Consider the following 21,679-nt stretch of genomic DNA (forward strand, 5'->3'; position numbering starts at 1 on the left):
CAGCCTGTGTGCATGTGCATGAATGAGTGTGCAAGTGCGTGCATGGGCACATTAAAGGAATACTGAGTAAACTTGAGTGCCTTTCTGGTGACATACAGGAAACTCCAGCCTGGGGGTCCGGAGGTCTGGTTGTGTGCAAGCCCAGCCACGCGTCCACCTCCTATCTTGATCACACTTTCTTCATCCATAAATGAGCTGAACCTCTGCTTAAGGCCCCTTCCACTCACAGTGGCCCGTGGATACTCCTGTTATTTCACTTTTGGTCCCCACTCACTTTCCAAACGCCTTTTCCAGCCCAGAATCTACTCTCTGTGAGGAGCTGTCTGTGTAGATCAGCCTTGCACACGTGTGAGAAGAGTAGAATTACCAGGTGTGAGATCCCACAGCCAAGACATCCATAGGAGAGCACGTATTCTGTGTATACCATTTATTGTTCATTCTGTACACCAAATTTGTTACAAGCAGCATCCAGCAAAGACACAGCCCCAGCAAAGATGGACCCCCAACCCTGCCCACCAGGGCTCATATTCTACAAAACCCTGGGGACCTAGAAATCTCTAAAAGCACCAGTCACCAAGCTCCTGGGATTATTTGCAATGATTCTCTAAGCGAGGCAAACATGATCTACTTTGGAAGGCAGCATGAAGGCACCGGGTTGGTGAGAACAATCCATCCTCAGGTGAAGGAGAGAACTCAGACTGGGGGGACTTTGGCCTGGAGAACACCTGCCCACCCTCTCTGAAATGGCTTCCTCCCCAAGACCACCACCACCTCCCCAACAACCCACATTCAGTTCTGACTGTGGGGTCTGTGGGCTGAATTCTCTGAGAGGTTTGCAGTGTAAGGCTGGGATGCATCCACTGTCTCCTAACCAACTCTAGTCATCTAGTTATCTTGAGCTGTCCGCTCTCCAAAATCTTCCTGAGTTTAGAAATAGATTCCTGCAACTGCTCTACACAGCATCTGGAAGGCTGTGAGAACCGTTGTTGCCCACAAAGAGTTCTGAGAACTGTGCTGGGCCTTTAAATTCTAAAAGAAGGAGACAATGTACACACAGCCCAACAATTTCCATGAAAGGGGCCAGTTTTTCTCTGATGGATGGATGAGTTTAATTTTTCCCTGTATTTACAAAGTTTTCGGTCCACACAATACCAAGTGAGGTTTCAGTGGTTCAGACTCTGGGGAACAACAGGAGAGTAACTCCCATTTTCTTTGGTTTAGCGATGAAAGCCCAGGACAGGCCACAAGGTCCTGTGCAAAGTTTAAAGAGAGAAGGAAAACCCATGACATATTGAATAACGTTGCGGAAGGACGGCAGTTTTAGACCCTGCCACAAGGGGATGAGCTGGTACTCGTGCACAGGGGCGCTGTGAGGGTTAAAAAGGAAAATGCCTGTTAAGTGCTTTAAAGGGTAACTATGCACAGTAAGCATTTTTTAAAAACACTGGTTCCAACTGGCTTTTATTATCTTTCCTCCAACATTGAGCCTTCATTCCAAATGCAGGACACTAGTACTGGCAAGCTGACCTAGAAGCCAGTGAGGAGAGAGGGAAAGAGACTTGGACTCTGTGCCCTACCTCAAATTTGGGTGGCAGGGGGTGGGCGTGGTGGCCAAGTGACTCACTCCAGCTCTGAGATGGGTGCAAATGCATTGTCCTATTGGAAAGAAAACTACCCAGCTTTTCTGGCAGCTCCCTGACCAGACAATATGGTTCAGAGAAGCCAAAAGACCTGTCAAGGAAGAGGAGGCTAGATGGCTCCATCCAATCCTTTCCGATGGCAGAAAGAAACAGACAACTCAGAAGGTCAGATAAAGGGTTTACTACCCCGACCTGCTCCTGGGTGCAGTCATCTGAACACAGCTGCCCTCAGGCCAGCTGCTGCTCAGGGACACATGTTGATATCGTGGGGCAAAGAGGAAGGCACTCCAATGTCATAGGCAATGCTGGAAGCACCCAGGGGTTCTGGGTGCAGACTGGCAGGACACACTGGATGAAGAGGACCCTTTTCCCACCGCTCTGCCCCTGCTGGCCCACTGGCGCCAACTCACAAGGAGCACCTGGAGAAAGGCAGTGCCAAACCATGCTTCCAGTCTGAAGCAGAGAAGGCTGAACTGCCTTCTTTGGCCTCAGGATTGATATGGCAGACTACCATCAGTGGAACGATGCTCGTGCCCCAAGCTCTGAGCTCACTTCCTTTCAGGCCCCAGCAAGTCTTGGTACGTGTCTACCAGTTGCTATAAATATTTTGAAAACATTTTGGAGACCTATATTTACCCTGCGATGTCTTTTGCCTCTGACAAGCCCCATCTTTCCCAAATTCTCTGGAACAGAGAGTGAAAAGCTACCAACAGCACTAGTTCTTGTGCACATCTCTTTCTGCCCTCTTTTGGGGATCTGTCAGCATCATTCTGCTAAGGCCCAAGGAGATGTGTCTTATGGGGCAGACAGAGGAAACCAGTAAGAGCCAGTCAGGATTAACGGCAGATTTCCAAATCTTTATAGTATTGGCTATAGTTCTTTTCTGAGAAGACATGGACACCTGAAATTTTCCATTTAGAACTTTTACTTCTAAATTGGTAGACCAGTTGTCCACGGAAAGATACTCATCACCATGAACATAATTCACCAGTGTGAATATGCATGTAGAAGGAAGGGCGGCAAGGGCTGGTATTCCTGTGATTGTAACTCAAGGGGAGAATAACCAGAAGAAGAAGAAACAACTCTTATCACTAGACCACAGGCAAGAGTTGCTCCAGAGGGCCCCCAGGCCCAGTGTGACCTATTTGTAAATCCTGGCATTTCCTGATATATACAAGAATTCTGAAGTTCAGTTTCTAGCTGACTGTAATGTTGATGGAGAATTTCACCACCACATGAGAGGGATTGCTGAGTTCCATCACACTTGGCTGTTCAATGAAAGGATCTCATTTCTGAACTATTTCACTTCCCCCAAATGGGGGGTGAAAATTAAAAACAGATATAGGCATATCATGCCCATAAAAGGTCCAGGCAGAAGGGCCTCCAGTGGCCGGCAGGGAAGGGCATGTGGCTGTGTGAGCCGCCACAGTTGAGATATTTCTGACCTGGCCAATCTGAGTGCCTCGGGGTCTGGGGATTTAATAAAATCCTGGCCAGAGTGTACGCACATGTTCTCCTCCACCCCTAGTAGCTGGATCTTTGCAAGGGCTGACCCAGGGAGGGGCAGTGGGGGGCCCATCCTGGCCCACAGGGAGCCAATTCCCAGGGAAGCCCATGCCACCTCCATAAGCCCCAGTCTTCTCCAGTAAAAGCCCAGGGTAAGGGATACTGGTGATGTCCTGTTTCTTGATCTGGATGCTGATTACAGGGTGTGTACAGTTTGTGAAAATCCATCACAACTATACACTTTCATGCTCCCACTTTTCTGTATTCATGTTATCCTTCAATAAACAGTTAAAAGAGAAAAACCCTAGGGGTAGATACAAGGACCCGCAAGTGCCAGGCTGCTTTCTCCACCCAGTACCAATAAGATGATTTTAGCATTTTTTAGGGGTCGGAAATTCTACATGATTTTATTCCTTAAAGGACCGAAAATTTAAAAGCAAAGTTTGCAGCTTGGAAATATCATTCCCGAAAAGGCTGAACTGGTTGCACTGGTGCCTTTCCTCCTTTTCCAGATAAAAAGCACAGGAGATGCTGCTGATGGCTCTGTCTCCAGAAACTGAGCGGTATCATTTCCCCCTCTCTCTTTCACAGCATTCTGAGAGACAGGGTGCTTGGCAGTTCTTAAGAAACCAGCTAAATGGTTTGAAGCCTTCTTTCAGGAGCAGACAATCAGAGGAGAACTTCATTTGAAGTGACAGAGTAGAGCCATGCCACAAACAAGAGGAGCAAAAGAAGGGATATCAACTTACAGAATAGTTGGGAGAGAGGCTGTCCCAGTGGAGAACTATTTCCACAAAGTGAGCAGGCATGTAATAAGTGAGTCTACAGAGGCCAGCAGGGGCGCGGGCACAGGGATGGTTGTTCTCAGAGGAGAGCTGGTGAGGCTTTGGAGGAAGGGCTTTCTTCTAGGAAGACCAGGGATGTGAACTGGAAACCTTGCAGGGTTGGATCTCCTGGTGGTAAGAAGGTCCAGCAAGAGCAGGTCAGGAAAAGATGGGGCCGCCTTCCTCTCAGGGACCAGAGAGAGGGAGCAGAGGATGGCTCCATGGACCCAGGGGCGAGGATTGAAGGATGAAATTCCCAGATCCTCCAGTGGTTCCACCATTCCCTATCCCTGCCTCCAGCCTTCCTCTTTAACACTCATTGGGTGCCTTCATCTGCATCAGGACTGCATGGCTCCTCTTCTTACAGCAGCAACAGCAGATGCAGGCAGCCAGGGAGGAGGCCAGGGCAACAATCCCAATGACAATGGCAGCAATGGCCAGCCCACTCTGGGCCCTGGTCATGCCCACACTGCGGTCATCAGTGGACTCAATGGTGGTCAGATCGGTGAAGTCCTCCACGGGGCTGATGAACTGAGTGGTGGAAGAGATGGAGGTGGATTCAGTATAGCTGGGCGTATTTGGGTATTGTGGTGTTTCTGGGTAGCTGGGCACCTCGGGGATCACCGGAACCTGGACACTGGGGACAGCAGTGTTGATGTTGACAATGATGATAGACTGGCCTCGGACATTGGCTGGGCTGAAACACACCGGGAGGGTGTCTGTCCCCAACCTGGACTTGCTGAGCAAGAGCCAGTTGCGGAGTGGAAGGATGTCTGAGTCACACCTCCAGGGGTTGTCATAGAGCCGAAGCTCACATAGGTTCCCCAGGTGATCGAAGATGCCCAGTGGCAGGTTCTCTAGCTGGTTGTTCTGCAGCTGGATGGTCATGAGGCCATTGACATTAGCGAAGATATTCCCTGGAAGCTGTCTGAGGCGGTTGTTCTGCAGGGAGATGTTCTGCAAGTTGGTCAACACGCGGAAGACATTCCCGTCCAGTTCCCGCAGTGCATTGGTGTGGAGGGACAGCTCCCGCAGCTCCGTCAGCCCGTTGAAGGCGCCAGGGGAGATGTAGCTGATCTGATTGCGACTGAGGATCAGGACCTGCAACTGGTGGAGGTTGCTGAAGATATTGTCAGGTAGAGAAGTGAGGTGGTTGTCATAGAGCCAAAGCTCTCGAAGGTTGTGCATGGGCCCAAAGATCCCTGGAGAGAGCTCCTTCAGGGAATTCCCAAAGAGTGTGAGACGGTTGAGCTGGGGCAGCTGCATGAAGATGCCGGGAGGCAGCTGGGAGATGTGGTTGTTGGACAGATAGAGATTCTGGAGGTTACGGTTGTTGTGGAAGAGACCCGGGGAGAGTACACCAATCTGGTTCTGCTGCAGGGCCAGTTCCTGAAGGTTACCCAGCCCATCAAAAGTGCCTACGGGGATGTCTGAGAGCCTGTTCTCACACAGTCGGAGGACCTGGAGGTTGCCCAGGCGCTGGAAGACCCTGGGCGAGAGTTGGGTGAGGCTATTCTTGCATAGATTGAGCTTGTTAAGGACCACCAGGTGGTCGAAGACGCCATCGGGGATGTATTCCAAGTAGTTGCCATGCAACTGCAGCTCCTTGAGGTTGCTGAAGTGGGTGAAGTGTGCCGGCTGGATCTGCACCAGCTGGTTGCTGGACAGAAGGAGTGACTCAAGGTTGTCCAGGCCCTGGAAGAGGTCGATAGGCAGAACCTGAAGCTTGTTGTTGGCGAGGCTGAGGTAACGCAGTGAGCCCAGGTTGCGGAAGGCACCAGGCATGATTTGGGACAGCTCGTTCTTCTCGATCCTCAGGGCGATGAGGGCTGAGATGTTGAGGAATGGGGACTCGTTGAGTTCGGTGATGTGTGTATTGAGGATCTGCAGGCTCATCGCGTTCCAAGGCAGAGGGGTGGGCACTACCACAATGCGCGCCCCCGTGCACTCCACCTGAGAGGCCCTGGAGCAGGTACACTCGCTAGGGCAGCCATAATAGGCCAACCCAGCGCCCCAGACTTGGCAGCCCACCAACAAAAGGAGATAGTGTTTCAGCGGCATGGCCTGTGCAAGGGGAGAGAGCACATGAGTCAGGGTCTTATCACTGACACTGCAGCTGGTTTTAAGCCAGCGTCAATCTTTGGTATGGAACACTAGCTTACCTTTGAACCCCATCACACATACCCAACTTATGCTCCTGATGGTCTGGTCAGCAAGTCTCTTTGCCTTCCCCCATGCCTCCCTACTTCCATGCCTTTGCCCAAGCCGTCCCCCCAACTAGGAGTGCTCTTCGTCCTCATCCAAATCTTTCTCATACTTCCAAGTCTATCTCAAATGCAGTCACCTCCAGGAAGCCTTCCCACTTTCCATGAGTCAACATTAGCTACCCTCATTGCAGGTGGTCTTCCTAACCTCCACTGTGGCCCACACCACAGCGGGCTCTGAATGACATTTGTTCCCCTCTGCCTCCTTCATTAGTCAATAAGTATTTCAAGGGCAAGGATGTTCATCTTTCATCTCTATAGGTTCCTTAAGGAAGGATCAGTACCTCATCCACCACTGTACCCCTCACAGAAGCTGAACTTGCTATTTGAACTTAGTTCCTCAGGAGACATGAGGAGGAAATAAGAACGAATAAATAGGGTCTGAATCTGGGGAAAGATGTTAAAGCCTTAAACATGGTGGACTGCCAAGAGGAGACATGGCAGCCAGCAGAAGTAAGACCGCTCTGCTGATCTGGTGGAAAAGACCATAGGAAGCTGGGCTTTTCCTCTCCCTGGGTCCCCCAAACCCCTACCCCACTCCACCTACCCCACCCCACCCCATCCCACCCCATGACCACTGCTAACAACCTGTCTCTTTGTTAACCTTTGTTAACATGTTTCACATGTGTTTGTTCACGTGTTTCAAACAGCCTTCCCAATAAAAGGAAATTATCTGCAACACCTCCTGAATCACTGGAAGGGACTGCTGTGACTCAGCCTATGCCTGGGGTCTCCCTTCTGGGGACTGGTCCACAAAGAAACATTGAGTGGCCTTGAGTAAGTCCCAAAAACTTAGGAATGCACTTTGAGCTAAAAGGTGACAGGTCCAGATGCTCCCGTAGGCATGGTGGTGATCTGGGAATGCCAAATTCACAAAGGTTTGGTGTTTGAGGTCAGGGGTGAGGACGACTTTACATACATAGAAAATGTATAGAACATGGAGACATGGGACAGGAAGACTGGTCCCTGCACTGAATAGCTAAGGCCCGCTATCCAGCTGTTTGACCTTGAATGAATTGTGAGGCCCCCTAGCTCACCTCCATCATCTGTTAAGTAGAGATGGCAGTCTCTGCCCCCTCTTGAGGCCGTCGTGAGGAGCAGATGGGAGACTGAGTGTGAGATTGCCCCTGCCAATGCGTTCCCAGCTCATGCACAACACGGACCTCATAGACAGGAAGGCCTCAGAGTGCTCCTGATCCTGGCATTCTCAGTCAAGGAACTAAGGATTCTGTGTATATAGAGCGTCTGTACTTTCTATCTGAGGTTTGAAGGGGTCTCTAACTCGCAAAGGGGTAAGAACTGCTGATCATACATTCCCATCAGTTTGTGGGGAATGCGGGGAAGGAAGGAGACAGGCTCAGAGTGTAAAATCCAGAGTTCCAGGTTCCTGGGTGAGTACTTTGACTGTTAAGGCAATGCCTCTCCTTTTTAATGAGTGAAAACCCTGAGTCAGAGGAAGGAGTTTCAGATGAAAGCATATAAAGCATAAACTGGCTGGGTGGAGACGGTATTTCTCTGGTCTCAATTTGTTCCCCTGAACTCATGGAGTCCTGAGTCTGGCCCATAACTCAGAATAATCCAGGCTTCTCAATCTGGCTTCAGCTCAATGTACTCCTTCCCTGCCTCCCGACAAGCTTACTCTAAGGACAAAATGCACCCACACCTTGATTTTTCATTTATTCATAGCCCATCCAAGCCCTGACCTTCTGTACATTTGCATTAAGGGCTCAATTAATTATGTAGAACAATGGAGAAAAGAAAGAAAGAATAATAACTTGGCCAATGAAGTCCAGTGCAAAGAAATGGGGCCAGATTAAGCTATGGACATATCTAAAAAGAAGAACTTATGTAGACAAATGTTAGGTCCAGACTTGAGAACAGAACATAAACAGCCTACACAGGGGGCCAGAAAAAGGGACTCAACATCCACCCTTGGAGAAAGACTTACTGATGGTAACGAAAAATGGAAACTGCCCACAAAAGTTAACATGATCTTAGACTGCATTAATAGAAGTATTAAGTGTAGAACAAAGAAGGTTATGATCTTACTCTACACTGCCCTGGTCCGGCCACATCTGTAGTGCTGTGCTCAGTTCCACCCTGAACTTCAAGAAGGACAATGACAAACTGGTCTCTTGAAGGCCTTTGATGGTAAGGGGACCCATAAACCAGAACACCCCCTTGGAGTGACTTACAAAAGGTGCAGCTCTAACTGCTCCTGGTGGCATGCTAGGCAGAACTTATTTACAATGTATACTCCTATACCCAGTATGCTTCAAAATGGCGCCACAGCCTGTGTCAAAGACTTGGGCACTAAATTAAATGCTCATAACCTGGCAAGGCCAGGGCAGTCTCTGTCGTTTCCCCACCTGTAAATGAGGGTACAGATGAGCTCCCCTCTGAAAACCCATCTCAGACCTTCTCTGTGTCTGCACTGCGTGCCTAGGGAGAGGGCATCAGCCAGCCTCAGGAAGGCCCAGCACCAAGGCAGGGAGGAGGGAAAAGATAATTCTCTATGGGAACAGAGCCACTGTTGTTGAAAATGGACCGTACTCATCTTGACAAAAATTGCAAGAATTTGCAGATTTTCCTTTTTATAAATCCTAGCGCATGCAGAGCCCAGCCTAGCACCACGTGCAGTGGTTTCCTGTTTCCCCACGCTTGTTACTGCCACGGGCGGTACCCACTGCTCCAAAGGACTCAGAAGAGCCCACCTCAACCCCAGCTGCAGAGCCCTCAGGGGAGGGAGGGGCTGAAAAAAAACGGAGCTGGAGAGCCAGCGAGGCCCAGGGGTCTTCAGCAAGCCTTGCAGGCAAAGGTGGCAGCCCAGGCCCTCGGCAGCCCAGCACACAGCAGCCTAATAGCCCACGCCGCCCAGTGTCGCTTGGCAGCCATGCAAATGCCAGTTAAAGACCCACAAAGCTGCCCTAATTACACCCTCCTCTCCCAGGCGGCAGAATGCATCCGCAGTCACTGCAGCAACTCGTCCAACCCCTGTGCCCGGAGGGGCACAGCCTGGCGTCTGTCGCTGGCTGGGGAATTCAGGGAACTGAGCAGACAGAGAGCTCACCTGGGCACTCTGACGCGGTCCCTCCCCAGGAGTAGAAGCACTGGGAGTAGGCGCTCTAGCTGTGGGTCTCTTCAGCAAGAACAGCCTGTGATTCATGAACAAAAACCTAATTAGCCTTGAAACCCTGGACTTTGTTGGTTGATAGGTTGGGTCTTTGGGGGATTAATACCATCATTCACATTCCCTAAACATGAGGTTCGCTGGGAGGAGATGGCTTCTTCTATCAATGCCACGGAGCAAAGCTTTTGGAAAGAGCCAGGAGATGAATGTGTTACTCTGGTCTTGATACTAAGCTTAAGGGTGAGTTTAGGCAAATTCTCCAGGCCTCAATCTCCCCTCCTTAAAGACTTCCAAGGGCCCTTGGCAGCTCTAATATCTTCTAATTGGAGACAGAAGGGAGATTTGATCCAAAGCCCCACCATCCTCTTCATCCTCTCTTCATTATAGGCCACACCAAACTGCCAGCAGAGCCATCTGGCCCAGCCCCACCTTCATGCCAAGGCTTGAGGAGCTTGTACCCATCTTCCAGGCCCCCCTTGTCCCAGGCAGGACAATCCCACTTGTTGAGTGGTGCATCTTCACAGAGCCAATGGTCATTTCATGGTACCCGAGAGCTGGGAGAAGCCTTAGAGAGCCTCTGGTCCTGGCCCCTCCCAATGCACCTGGGGAAACTGAGGCCCAGAGGGGGAGCTCCCTCCCTGGCCTGTGCCCTTTCCCCACCCAAGCATCCCTAAACATGCCCTCATCTCCAGTGAGAAGTTGCCCTATACAACTGACCGAGATGGCAAGTTTGGAATCGTGGAGGGATGTCTCCTCGCCTCACCCCACCAGCCAGTGTCGCCTCAATCAGCCCTCTCATAGGTGCTAAGGCCTAAGGGTCCGAAGGCACGGTCTGACCGGGGGGCTCAGTGCATCCAGACCTCCCCACCTCACTAAACAGGGGTAATTGCCCCGCCCCCACATCAGTACATAAAAATCACCTGGAAGTGCCTGGGAAGCTTGCTTGCTTCATAGAACTGACCTAACAGTGTTGTAGCTGTGAGGATTAGATGAGTTCGTACACGTAAAGCCATTAGATTCGTTCTTGGCACAAAATGAGTACTCAATAAATGTTACTTACAATTACTGTTCATTCTGCTGTGGACTAAAATCAAGGTCTCTGGAGGTTCCACCCACAGTTCCCAATCCCCAGGTCTGAAGGGCCCAAGATCCCCAAGACCTTGCACATTTAACAAAGTCCCCAAGTGACTGTAATAAAGGTGTCCACAGTCCACCCTCAGCAGCATCACTCACGGCCTACACCAGCTGGAACCCCATGCTCACGATCTGCATCATTTAGTGCCAAGAGCAGGGAGACTGACCCGGGATCAGAAAGGCCAAGGGTCAGGCCACAGGCCTGGCCAGCTCCCTGTATCAATACTTCCTCTAGTGGCCCTTTCTGCATCCCCATCAGGAATCCAGGCTTTGTGCTAAGTTAAACCCAGTAGTAGAAGCTGCTTTCAGAAGCAGAGCTTAGGGACCAGAGCATTAGAGGTGAAAGGGCCTTTTGAGACCATCTGGTTAAACCACATGGTCATTTTATATATGGGAAAACTTAGGGACCCAGAGGGAGGAGGGGACTTGCCCAAGGCCACACCATCAGTTGAAGACTCCCAAGATCAGAGCTCTACCCAAACCTCTGAACCTTGTCACAAGCCTTCGGGACCTTGTCAACTATGTGTCTGGCATTGCCTAGAAGGGGACTAGAGGTGGCATTGCTCTCCCCATTCTAGAATGACCTCAGGCTCATATACAATCCATCCCCCAGCTGCCCAACATTATGAGAAAAGGTCAAGTTGCTAGTTGCTCTCCAAACTCCTAGGCTATATGGTTTGAGGGGTGTTCTTCCTTAGAGCTGCTCTGATGTTTGTGTTTGCTCAGTTTCACCTGAGTGGCCTGGAAATGGAGGGAAGCAACAGAAAGGGTCACCATAGGAGTTGATCTCAACGCACAGCCCCATTGAGGGTGGTACCCAATTTAGGAATGCTCCACCCCAAACACAAAGCATCCCAGATCCCCAAGGGAAGACTGGCCACACCCTCATCCCCAACCTGAATCAATTGTTGACTCCATCTCTTAGGACCTTTCAAAGCCAAAATATTGTTCACTTGTTTAAAAAAGAAAATGAGTAAGAAAAAGCAAGTCTTTTCCAGCCCCAGGGTTAGAGAGAGAGGGCTTCCTGCAGAGGCCCAAGAAGGGCTGTAATTAGCTTGGCAAAAGCAGCAAGAGATACTGGCGATTGCCAGCCAAGCAGAGAAGCTCCCTCTCAGGGCTTTCATTAAAGAAGTCATGGATGACAGCCCCTTCTCAGGTTAACACCTGGGGACCCGAATTAGATAGAAATGGGTCAGCCCCTCATCAAAGCACCTTGGAAATGGTTTCCAAATCCTGTGTCCCAGAAGCCAAGGGAGGCAGTGAAACCAGAAGCTGCAGCCCATCTTTCGTGGTCAGGGTTTAGGGAAGCAAATTGCTTTGTGTAATCACAGCCTCTGAGTATTTGCTGGCAGGATCAACTTGGGACCACGTCTCTCCCATCTCTTCCTATTTCTCTACATCTGGATCTACTCCCACCTGTGCCGCACCCTCACCCCCACCCCCATTTACTGAGCAAGCCCAGGTAATGTCCCCTGGACCTGGGGAGAACCTTCCATGGGTGCCCTGACTTTCTGCCAGGTCTGCTCAGAACCCTTGGCCCTGGCCCAACCTCTCTCACATGCTAGTCTCGTCACTGCAGAGCCCGCCCAGCTGACTCAGGACCACAGGCAAATGGGCCTGTCTGGCCCTGAATGCATCCCAGATGTTCCGCTGATGCAGAGTAAAAGAAAGGACAGCCATTTAGAGAGTTTCTAAATTAGGAGCCAGGGGCACCAACACATCATCTGAAAGCCTCCTGAGATATGGCGATACAGTCCCAGATAACCCCAAAAGAGAAGCAGAAGCGTGTCAGACAGGCATCCAGCACCTTCAGCCTGGGTGATGTGCCATCCGAGAGAGTCGCAGCCTGCCCTGAGGTGACATACTTGGCCCTGGAGGTAGACTGTCTCCCTCACACTTTGGTACAGGTGGGCTCTGGAAAGTTCTGGTTTTCCACTGTTGGTTCCTTGGCTTCAGTTCTGCTTCTACATTTGAGCAGAGATGCTGGTAAAGGTACAACAGTCACAATTAAAAAAAAAAAAAATCCTCACCCAAGAGGGGAAGGGGGGAAAAGAGAAAGGGAAAAACAGCAATGTGACAGAGAAACATTGATCAATCGCCTCCCATTCGCGCCGAGTATGGGCCCTGACCGGGAATAGATCCCATGAACTTTTAGTGTATAGGACCACGCTCCAGCCAACTGAGCCACACTGACCAGGCCACAACAGTCACAATTTCATGCGCGTAGCACCCGCTTCAAACCCGTCTCCCAGCCTGACCGTTGCTGCTGGAAGCCAGCAATCTCAGCCACACCCCCACACTGGCTGGCAAGGCGGGGAGCTGCCAGAGTTGGGTCGCCTAAGCCCCACACAGACCCAGAACCCAGAACAATTTGGAGTCCACAGCTAAATTCCAGACTGGAAAACCAGGCAGCAGCCCATCTGCTTTTGTAGCAACTGTACGTATGAAAAGAAGACAGATCCTCTCCTGGGAAAACCCCATGAAGCAAGGTCTCAGTGGTCCTGTACAGACCCAAATGCATATCAGGCCACAGGTGGCCACCCCAGTAAGTGCCAGGGAGGATGACATGGGTTTAAATAACCTGAATCTTAAGAAGAGAAACTTCCCCCAGGAGAGTTTGTATCAGAAAAGAGGTAACTCATTGGGTAACTCGTATGATAACTTGGTCAACTTTCAGTGTGTCTTGCGGGTCTTTAAAAAGTCTTCTCAGCACCCCAAGTTAACATCATGGGACGGTTAGGGCAAGTGAAGGCTGGTCACAGATCCGTAGGAGGGGCTGGTGGCCCCAGGCGCACCGGGCAGTGGGTGGGCAGGCTAGGCACCCCCCAGCGCAGGCTCTATTCGATGGCGTTGCGAGCATCCGCCGGCACCACGCCAGCCCTGCCCCTCCTGGAGTCGCTCCCCAAGGGAGCGGGGTCAGCAGAAAACGGGGGTGGGGTATGACAGCCAGGTCTTTCCAGGCGGGCAGGGGGGAGCGGAGAGAGAGATAGGGCCGACCCCCCTACTTACCAGCAGCGCGGCGCCCGCCTGCCCACCGTTGACCAGGGGGAGCTGGAGAGCAAGAGGACGAAGGGAGGCTCAAGGCTGCAGCATGAGTGCGGCTCGGCGTTCGCTCTCGGTATTTAAACGGTCCCCGACGTGAGTCACGGCAGGGGGCAGTGTCGGCGGTGGCGGGGAGGGGCGACCGTGCCACTGCAGCGCCCCGACGGGCAAGGACAGCCCGCGCCACCAAGGGAGCCACACCTGTGTGCCCAAGTGCAAGGGGTTTTCTTCTTCTGCCACATTTTTAAAAAGTTTTTTAATTGTATTTTTTCCGTTACCATTTATCCCCCTTATACCTCCCTCCCCACCCCCCACCCAGCAATCACCCGCTGTTTTCCATGTCCATGAGTCCTTTTTTCTTTTTGCTCAATTCCCTGCACCCACCAGCCCTCTGCCCCACCCACAGAGCTGTCAGCCTGCTCTCTGTCTGTGCACATTTTTTTTTAAAGAACCCATTTTCATCTTTTCTCTCTTCCTCCAATGTTTCTTTTGGACTCGCTGCACCAGCCACTGTGGCTGCAGAAAAGAACTGTGTGGTTCTAGAAAAGGCATTCATTCTTTTCTTTTTCTCTTAAACTATATTCGAGAGTGATTTTTAATTTACAGAAAATGTGCAAGAATAATACAAGGAACACTCTTATTTGCTTAACCCAATTCATCTATTGTTAATATTTTGGAAAAATCATTTAATTCCAAAGAAAAAGTGAGACCCACAGTGTCCCTCCTAAAAACAACGTTTCAACTCCCTTCTGACGTCACCCAATATACCCTCACTGTCCCCTCATACACAGCAGGCAAGAGGCATATTTGAGATGAGGGGCTCCCTGTGTCCTTCACCGCCATGTGGGAGCCCACGTTCAGTCACCCGTGTTTGGGACAAGAAACCACTTCTGATCATGGTATCACCAAGAGGGCTGGGGAAGAGGAGAACAAAGTCATAGTGGGAGGGACAGGAGGCTGCCATACCCTGCTTCTCCTCAAAGAAGGCGCCTCAGCTAGGTCTGAGCTGCATTTGACTAAGCCGTCTGCCCTCCCCGGCTCAATTTACCCTCTCAGCCAAGTGGGGAGAGTGACTTTTACACACAGTGCCTCATGGAATGCCAAGAACCTTAATTAATGTTTGTACCATGCTTTGAGACCTGCGATGAAAGGAAAGCATAAAAAGTGCATAGTGTTATTACTGAAACAGTCATTTGGGTGGCTTGCCATGGTCCAGCCCTACTGCCTGAATCATGCCACATGCCCCTCACCATGGCACCGTGATTCAGAGCCAGAAACAAAAAGCGCCCTGTCTATGAGCCCAAGTGACACGTGCTCAGGAGGGGCAGGCACTGCTTGGAGTAGGTCTCCACATAGCTCCTAGCCCAAGCTCTTCAACCCAGTCTCCCTCCGAGTAATATCTCACATGGAGAACAACTTCCCTCTTTTTATTTTAGTACCTCCACATCCCCAAACTGGGGGCTTGAACTGCATTTTTAAAAATATTTTATTTATTTTTATTTTTAGACAGAGGGGAAGAGAGGTAGAAAGGGAGGGAAACATCAATGTGTGGTTGCCTTTTGTGCACCCCCTACTGGGGACCTGGCCCACAACCCAGACATGTGCACGGACTGGGAATCGAACTGGCGACCCTTTGGTTTGCAGGCCAGCTCTCAGTCCACTGAGCCACACCAGCCAGGGCTTGAACTGCATTTTTATAGAACCTACAAAAATAAGAATGTCCCCTCGTTACCTTCTTTCCTTTCTTTCAAATTCTAACATTCAGCCATTCTGTGCCAGGCCCTGTGCTGGGAGCTCTGTGCCACGCAGGAATGGCTCAGATGCATTTCTTGCCCGTGAAGAGCTGACAGTCACTGGGGAGGAAGAATCCACATTGATGAAGCACCTACTGAGAGCCGGAGAGCCCACATTCATACATTATCCCATCTATACCAAGGTTCTCAACCTCACCACTATCGACACTTGGGGCCGGAGAAGCTTTTGTTGTGAGCAGCTGTCCTGTGTACTGTAAGGTGCTTAGCGCATCCCTGGTCTCTACCCACCAGATACCAGTAGCATCCCTCCCAAGTTGTGACAACCAAAACTGTCTCTGCTCATCGCCAAACAGCCCGTGGAGAATCAACACACCCCCGGGTCAGACCACCGGTATACCAAATAATTCTGTGAGTGGGACTGATAACCCTTCTTTTACAGATAGGAAAACTGAGGCCCAGGGCAGTTAACTGATTTCCCCAAAGTCACTTGCTAAGTCACAAAACCAGGATTCGACCTTAGCCTGTGCATTGATTGTATGCCGTTTCCCCCGCCATTGCTGGGTTGCGCGCTCCCATGCTCATAACCACTATACCTGGAAGAGAGGCTGTGCAGATTAAGGACTGTGAGATGACGCAGGGCACCAGGTTACTGGTAGAACTTCCCTCAGGTTGAAAAATGTGTGTGCGTTTGAAGGGATGGGCTTGAGTTTCATGTAGAAGGTGGCCTTAAAAGATGAGTGGGACCTGGAAATGTGGGGGAGTGAGTTAAAGAAAATCATCGAATCACAGCAAGAAGGAGAGAGGGCTCTGGACCAAAGACTGAGCTGGGCTGGAGCCCAGGCATGTGGCAGGCTTCACTGGGGAGCTCTGGGATACCCCCTAAGGTGTGCAATGTTCCTCTGCAGGCAGTAGGGCGCCAACAAAGGTTTTAGAGGAGGGGAGAGGTCCAGTCAGAGCCAGACTGCAGGAAGTAGTATGGCCGGGTTTCCAGGTTTCAGGGAGGACTCTGGGGTGTCCACAGGGCACACAGTTTTCAAAGCTCTCTTATCACCCTCTTTGGTCCTTGATAGGACGTGGATTTCAATAGCGTTGCCAGGCCATGCAGGAAGGACCCCGATCGCAGACTGAGGGCAGCTGTAGGGTTTCTGCTGCAGGACCTCTGAGCACCAGCCCACTAAGACCCCTCTTTCCTGAAGGAGGACATTCTCTCCCACAGAGAAAACAAAATGGCCCCTGTCAGCCCCCCAAAGTGCGATCTATTATTGGTGAAAGTAAAAGTCTGATTCACCACCTGCAGCCCTGGAAACCTCAGGGCTCACTTTCCAGCCCCCCTGGGGGAACCAGAAGGGCCAGGGTTGCCTCAGGGCTTCAGGGAGCTCTGATCCCTCCCACCCACACACGTTTCTCCAGTCCAGTGACTAAGCATGGAATCTAGGGAAGTGGAGGTCCTGTGACCCTGCCTCCCCAGCGGGAAGGAAACCCTTCATGGCACCCTCAGGAGAGGGATCTGTGGCCCTGTTCAGCCACTTTAGGGCTGGGCTGGGCAGTGTCACAGGATGAAGTGCCCTAGTGGACTGGCAGAATAAGAAAGATGGAGAACACCCAGGGCTGGCAAAAATGCAGGTGTTCTTTATTGATGGGAATATAAATTGTTACAGCAGTAGCTACCAAAATTCAAAATGTGTAAACCCATTCTCCAGGGTCAGTGCCAACAGGCAGACAAGGTCATGTGTGTGGACAAAGCTGTACATTCAAGAATGGCCAATCCAGCACTTTTGTAATAACAGATCATCGCAAATAATGCAAACGTCCACCCATTGGACAATGATTCCATGCTTTGTGAAAATCCATGCCCAAGTAACTAACTTAAAGAGATAGGATACGTCTTTATTTGCTGAGAAAGAAAATACACCTCATGTACTAAGCAGAGTAGTATATCGGGTGGGGCAAACGTAGGTTTACAGTTGTGAGTATGTGAAATGCAGTTTATTCTTATGTTATTATTTACTAATTTTTGTATCATTTTCCATACAAATCACTGTAAACTTACTTTTGCCCCACCCTGTATATATAACATGATTGTACTTACTGGTTTTAGGGCGAAAACCATAAATGTATAGCTCCTCTGTTATATTTTAACATATAAGAAACAGAGTAAAGAAAACAATCTCACTCTTTATCAATCATAATAACACAAAAATCCAGAAGACGGTACAAAACATCAGTTATCCCTGCGAGCGGCCCTGCGGTGCCCACGGAGTCGGCTGCAGGTGGGCGCCCAGGGCTCTGTCTGCCTGGGTCCTCCCTTCTCTCCTTCCCCAGGTCACCTGCTCTGCTCTCTCCTGCTGCTCCCCTCGCAGTGGCCCGGCCATCTCGGACACAGAGAAGACCACGGGGCCCCCAGGTTCCCAATAGACAGCCACGGTTCCGTGTCATTCCTACTGCCCTGGCCATTCTCTGAAGGAGGCATGTTAGGCAGCTCCTGGGAGCAGCGTGTCTCAAAGACCAGCAGGCGTCCCTGGCGCTGGTGTGGACAGGCCCTCACAGAAGAACTGAAGGAGCGCACCACCAAGGTCCCCGCCAAAGACCTGCCCCCACGCAGATGAAGAGGGCCGAGAAAGAGGTGTGCGGGCGGGAGAAAATGTCATCCGGCTACATCTCTATGGATGCGTGTGAATGTGTTTATAAACAAGCATAACACACGCATATGAACACACACATTTGTGTGTTTACACACATGCATGACACATATCTATGTGTATACACACATGTATGTATATATGCATATCGCACACATAAATCTTTGTCTCTATCTCTACAGCAGTATTTGCAAAGGAATCTGGAAGGATACCCTCAAAACTGCCATAATAGTGAGAGGAGGGACCAGTGATAAATGAGGATTTCTTATAACTATGTGTTGTTTTATGTCCCATTTAAATACAAACATTCCTGCCCTGTCTGGTGTAGATCAGTGGATTGAGTGCAGGCCTGCGAACCAAGGGGTCGCCTGTTCGATTCCCAGTCAGGGCACATGCCTGGGTTGTGGGCTGGGTGCCTGGTGGAGGGCATGTGAGAGGCAACCACACATTGATGTTTCTCTCCCTCTCTCCTTCCCTTCCTCTCTCTCTAAAAATAAATAAATAAATAAATACATAAATACATAAAAACATTCTATATAATTATGCGTTGTTTGTGTTCCATTTAAATAAAAATTAGATGCATTCCTGAACTGCATCTAATTGAACTGGAACAACCATTTTAAAAGACAAAAAGCGGAGGTCACGTGGTGCCGAGGGTGGGCTCCGGCGACCCCGGTGGGTAAAGGCTGGGTCAGTGCTGATCTGACGCGATCAGCGCTGCTGGAGCGTGGACAGCGAGGTACAGAGAGAGGGAGGGATCTGGGGTTTGATTGGAGATGCTCGGCGAGATACAAGCTGCCTCACCTCACGAGGACGTGGCGATACCCCTGAATGAGCTTCCCGAACCTGAGCGGGACAACGGTGGCTCCACAGAATCCACTGAAGAACAAGAGATGAAGTGGACCGACTTGGCCTCGCAGTCTCTGCGCGAGAACATTGCCCCCACAGGAAACGGGCACGTGGCTCCCTTCTCCTGGACGGATTAAAAAAAAACACATAGGTACCCAAGGTTTTCTTTCAGTCTCCTAATTCAAATCTTTTAGTGGTAAATTCACACTCGAAAATGTACACCCACTCGGTTTGTGACAGCAAAGGGCAGTGTGCAGATACGCACCAGAACGAGAAACGGATTTCTCAGGAACGCAGAACATTCGGCTCTTTGAACCCAAAGCTCTTCCCCTAGTGTTTAAACATGTTTGGTTAAACATTTGCCTTTCACTCTAATTTTGCTTTGCTGTCACAGTTCAACACTTCCCAACTTATGTGTGTCCTGTGACAGGCAATAGAAGGTAGGAGAGGGATGGCTTAGAAAGAGGAAGCCAACGTAAGGAGAATTGCTAACCTCTCCTGCACCCCCTGGGAGAAGCAGTCGGAGTGGATACGTAGGAAGCCTGGAAAGGTAATAGATGTTTAGAAGCTCATTCACTGACTACTGGGATTCCTGAGATGTTTTCCAAGGTGGATACATTTATAAATTAAAGAGTATCTGACTGTCCCTCCACTCTCCCTACCTCTTCTTTTGAGGCTTCTAGAAAGGATCCTTGGCTAGATAAACGAGTAGTTTTATCCAGTAAAGGGACTTATCTTCTCAAAGCCTTCGAGACGTAACTGAAACTCCATGGAGGCAGTATTTAGTTATACATTTATCTGAGAACTTGTATTTTGAAAAACATATGTATCTCCTGGAATTACTTGCTTTAGTTAAGTGTGTCTCTCTTGTTCTCTGTCTAGATCGTAAACTCTGTGGGAGGCCCTGGCTTACATTTCTGTACCCGTCATTGAAAACCTGAAAACACTGGTAATTGGAATCTCTCTTCTTAGAAAAAAAAGACAAAAACCAAAGTTGTATTTTTTTTAATGTTTCCTTTTTTGACACTAAAACTGCTCCCTGGAACCTCCACCAAGGTGTTCTCTTTCCCCTTTCAGACCCCATGGTGGCTACCTCGCCCCGGACTAGCCCCTCAGATGTGTGGGAGCCACAAACAGGCTCACCCCATTCCAATGCCTCCTGCTCTCCTGCACCTTCAAACACATCACACAGAGTCCCTTCCCTCAGTTGTCCTGGATGCTCACTGTGGAGGCCCAGCATCCATTCAACAATCTGAGAGTTCATTAAGTGGCAAGCCCTGGGCTAGGTACCAGTACACAAAAGTGAATCCATTCTGTGGGAAATTCAAACCCGTGGACAGTCACATTCAAGTGTAAGACATGTATGGGATGGGGCCACACAAGGGAGCCACCAAGCCTTCCTGAGCTGTGTGAAGGACTGTCTCCAAGGAGGTAACCCTTGGGCTAAGCCTGGTAAGATGAGCAGGTGTTTGGGCAACCTGGGAAGAAAAATAACATTGGCAAAGGCTGAAAGGCATGAAAGACCATGGCACATTCAGCATGTGGCAAGGAGTTCAAGGTAACCAGACAGCGGAGCGCACGTGAGAGCTAAGTAGAAGCCCCATTCTGGGGAGAACGCCAGAGCCAATGTATGAAGGGTCTCATCAGCTGCGGCTCATTCTGTAGGCCATGGCGGGCCACAGAAGGGTTTATCCAAGGGCAGGTGTGGTCAGACTGGTGTAGGGCAGTGGATTTCAACCAGGGGTTATTTTGCCTCCCTCCCAGGGAAAATTTGGCAATGTCTAGAGAGATTTTTGATTGTCACAACTTGGAGAATGCAAGTGGCATCTACCGAGTACAGGTCAGAGATGCTGCTAAACATCCTCCAGTGTAGAGGACAGCCTCACAATGAAGAATTATCTGCGCTGAGATGCCAGTAGTGCTGAGGCTGAGGAACACTGGTACAGAGAAGATGGCTGGTTCTGGCAGCACTACAGAGGACGGGTTCAGGGCGGGGGGAGGGGCAGAGGGTAGGGAGGAGGAATGACAGGCACAGGAAGACCTAGTAGAAAATTCTAGCTCAGATGGGAGATGATGAAAACCTGAGCTAAGACGGGGCAGTGAGAATAGAGAGACAGGAGTGAATCGGGGGATAATATAAGGAGTGCAATTGGTAAAACATAGTGATGGATTGGCTATGGTGGTAAGTGGGATGATACAGTGGGGCTGTTACCATATGGGTTAAGTCACCATAACAAAATGAGCCAAAAATAGCAAGAGCTTAAACAAAATGGATGTTTGTTTCTCATCTAGGGCTGGGATGGTGGCTTGACTGTATGAGGGACTGACACTCCATCTCTCTACTCCAATGTCCCAAATCCATTATTCCCATCTCATGTCCACAATGGCTGCTCCCACCCTGACCGGTGTGGCCCATTGGGGTGGGCGTTGTCCTGCAAAGCGAAAGGTTTCCAGTTCAATTCCCATTCAGGGCACATGCCTGGGTCAAGGGTTCAGTCCCTGGTCAGGGGGTGTATGAGGGGTGGCTAGTCAATGTTTCTCTGTCACATCAATGTTTCTCTACCTCCCTTCCCCTCTCTGTAAAAATAAATAAATAAAAGATTTAAAACAAAACAAAAACAAAATGGCTGCTCCCCTCATATTCATATTCCTGCCAAAGGAAAAGCAAGAAAGAGGAAGAGAAGGGCTCAGTTTTTCCACTTAAAGGCATGACCTAGAAGCTATCACGTCACTTCTGCTCACATTGCATTGGCAAGAACTTAGTCATGTGGCTGCCCTTACCTTTACCTGCAAAGGAAATGTAGTCTTGAGCTGAACTCTACCTACAAAATTAAAACTCTTATAACTATGCAACTAGGGCAGTTAGAAGTCCATTCCACGTGTAATGAGAGAGAAAA

At 50.0% G+C, this 21,679-nt stretch overlaps 1 protein-coding gene and 1 pseudogene across 3 annotated transcripts; one reads left to right on the forward strand and one right to left on the reverse strand.

Moving 5' to 3' along the window:
* Nucleotides 1-422: 422 nt before the first annotated feature.
* On the reverse strand, nucleotides 423-13,575 carry LRRC15 (leucine rich repeat containing 15). 3 transcript variants are annotated; one of them, XM_045192079.2, is made up of 3 exons: nucleotides 12,364-12,438; nucleotides 9,305-9,389; nucleotides 423-6,034 (listed from the first exon to the last, which is right to left on the reverse strand). In XM_045192079.2, exon 3 carries the CDS (start codon nucleotides 6,029-6,031, stop codon nucleotides 4,280-4,282), a length of 1,752 nt encoding a protein of 583 aa, XP_045048014.1. In that variant the 5' UTR covers nucleotides 6,032-6,034; nucleotides 9,305-9,389; nucleotides 12,364-12,438; the 3' UTR covers nucleotides 423-4,279. The 3 variants fall into 3 exon arrangements, with proteins under 3 accessions (XP_045048014.1, XP_045048013.1, XP_045048015.1); XM_045192078.2 differs by having other exon boundaries at nucleotides 12,306-12,386; XM_045192080.2 differs by lacking the exons at nucleotides 9,305-9,389; nucleotides 12,364-12,438 and adding an exon at nucleotides 13,508-13,575.
* Nucleotides 12,241-18,919, forward strand: LOC112300957 (anaphase-promoting complex subunit 13 pseudogene; annotated as a pseudogene).
* The last annotated feature ends 2,760 nt before the right edge of the window (nucleotides 18,920-21,679 follow it).

Source organism: Desmodus rotundus, chromosome 2, assembly GCF_022682495.2.
Source record: "Desmodus rotundus isolate HL8 chromosome 2, HLdesRot8A.1, whole genome shotgun sequence".
Classification (NCBI taxonomy): Eukaryota; Metazoa; Chordata; class Mammalia; order Chiroptera; family Phyllostomidae; genus Desmodus; species Desmodus rotundus.

Coding starts and splice junctions, on each gene's coding strand:
- LRRC15 (XM_045192080.2), bottom strand. CDS start 6,031: ATGCCGCTGAAACACTATCTCCTTTTGTTGGTGGGCTGCCAAGTCTGG.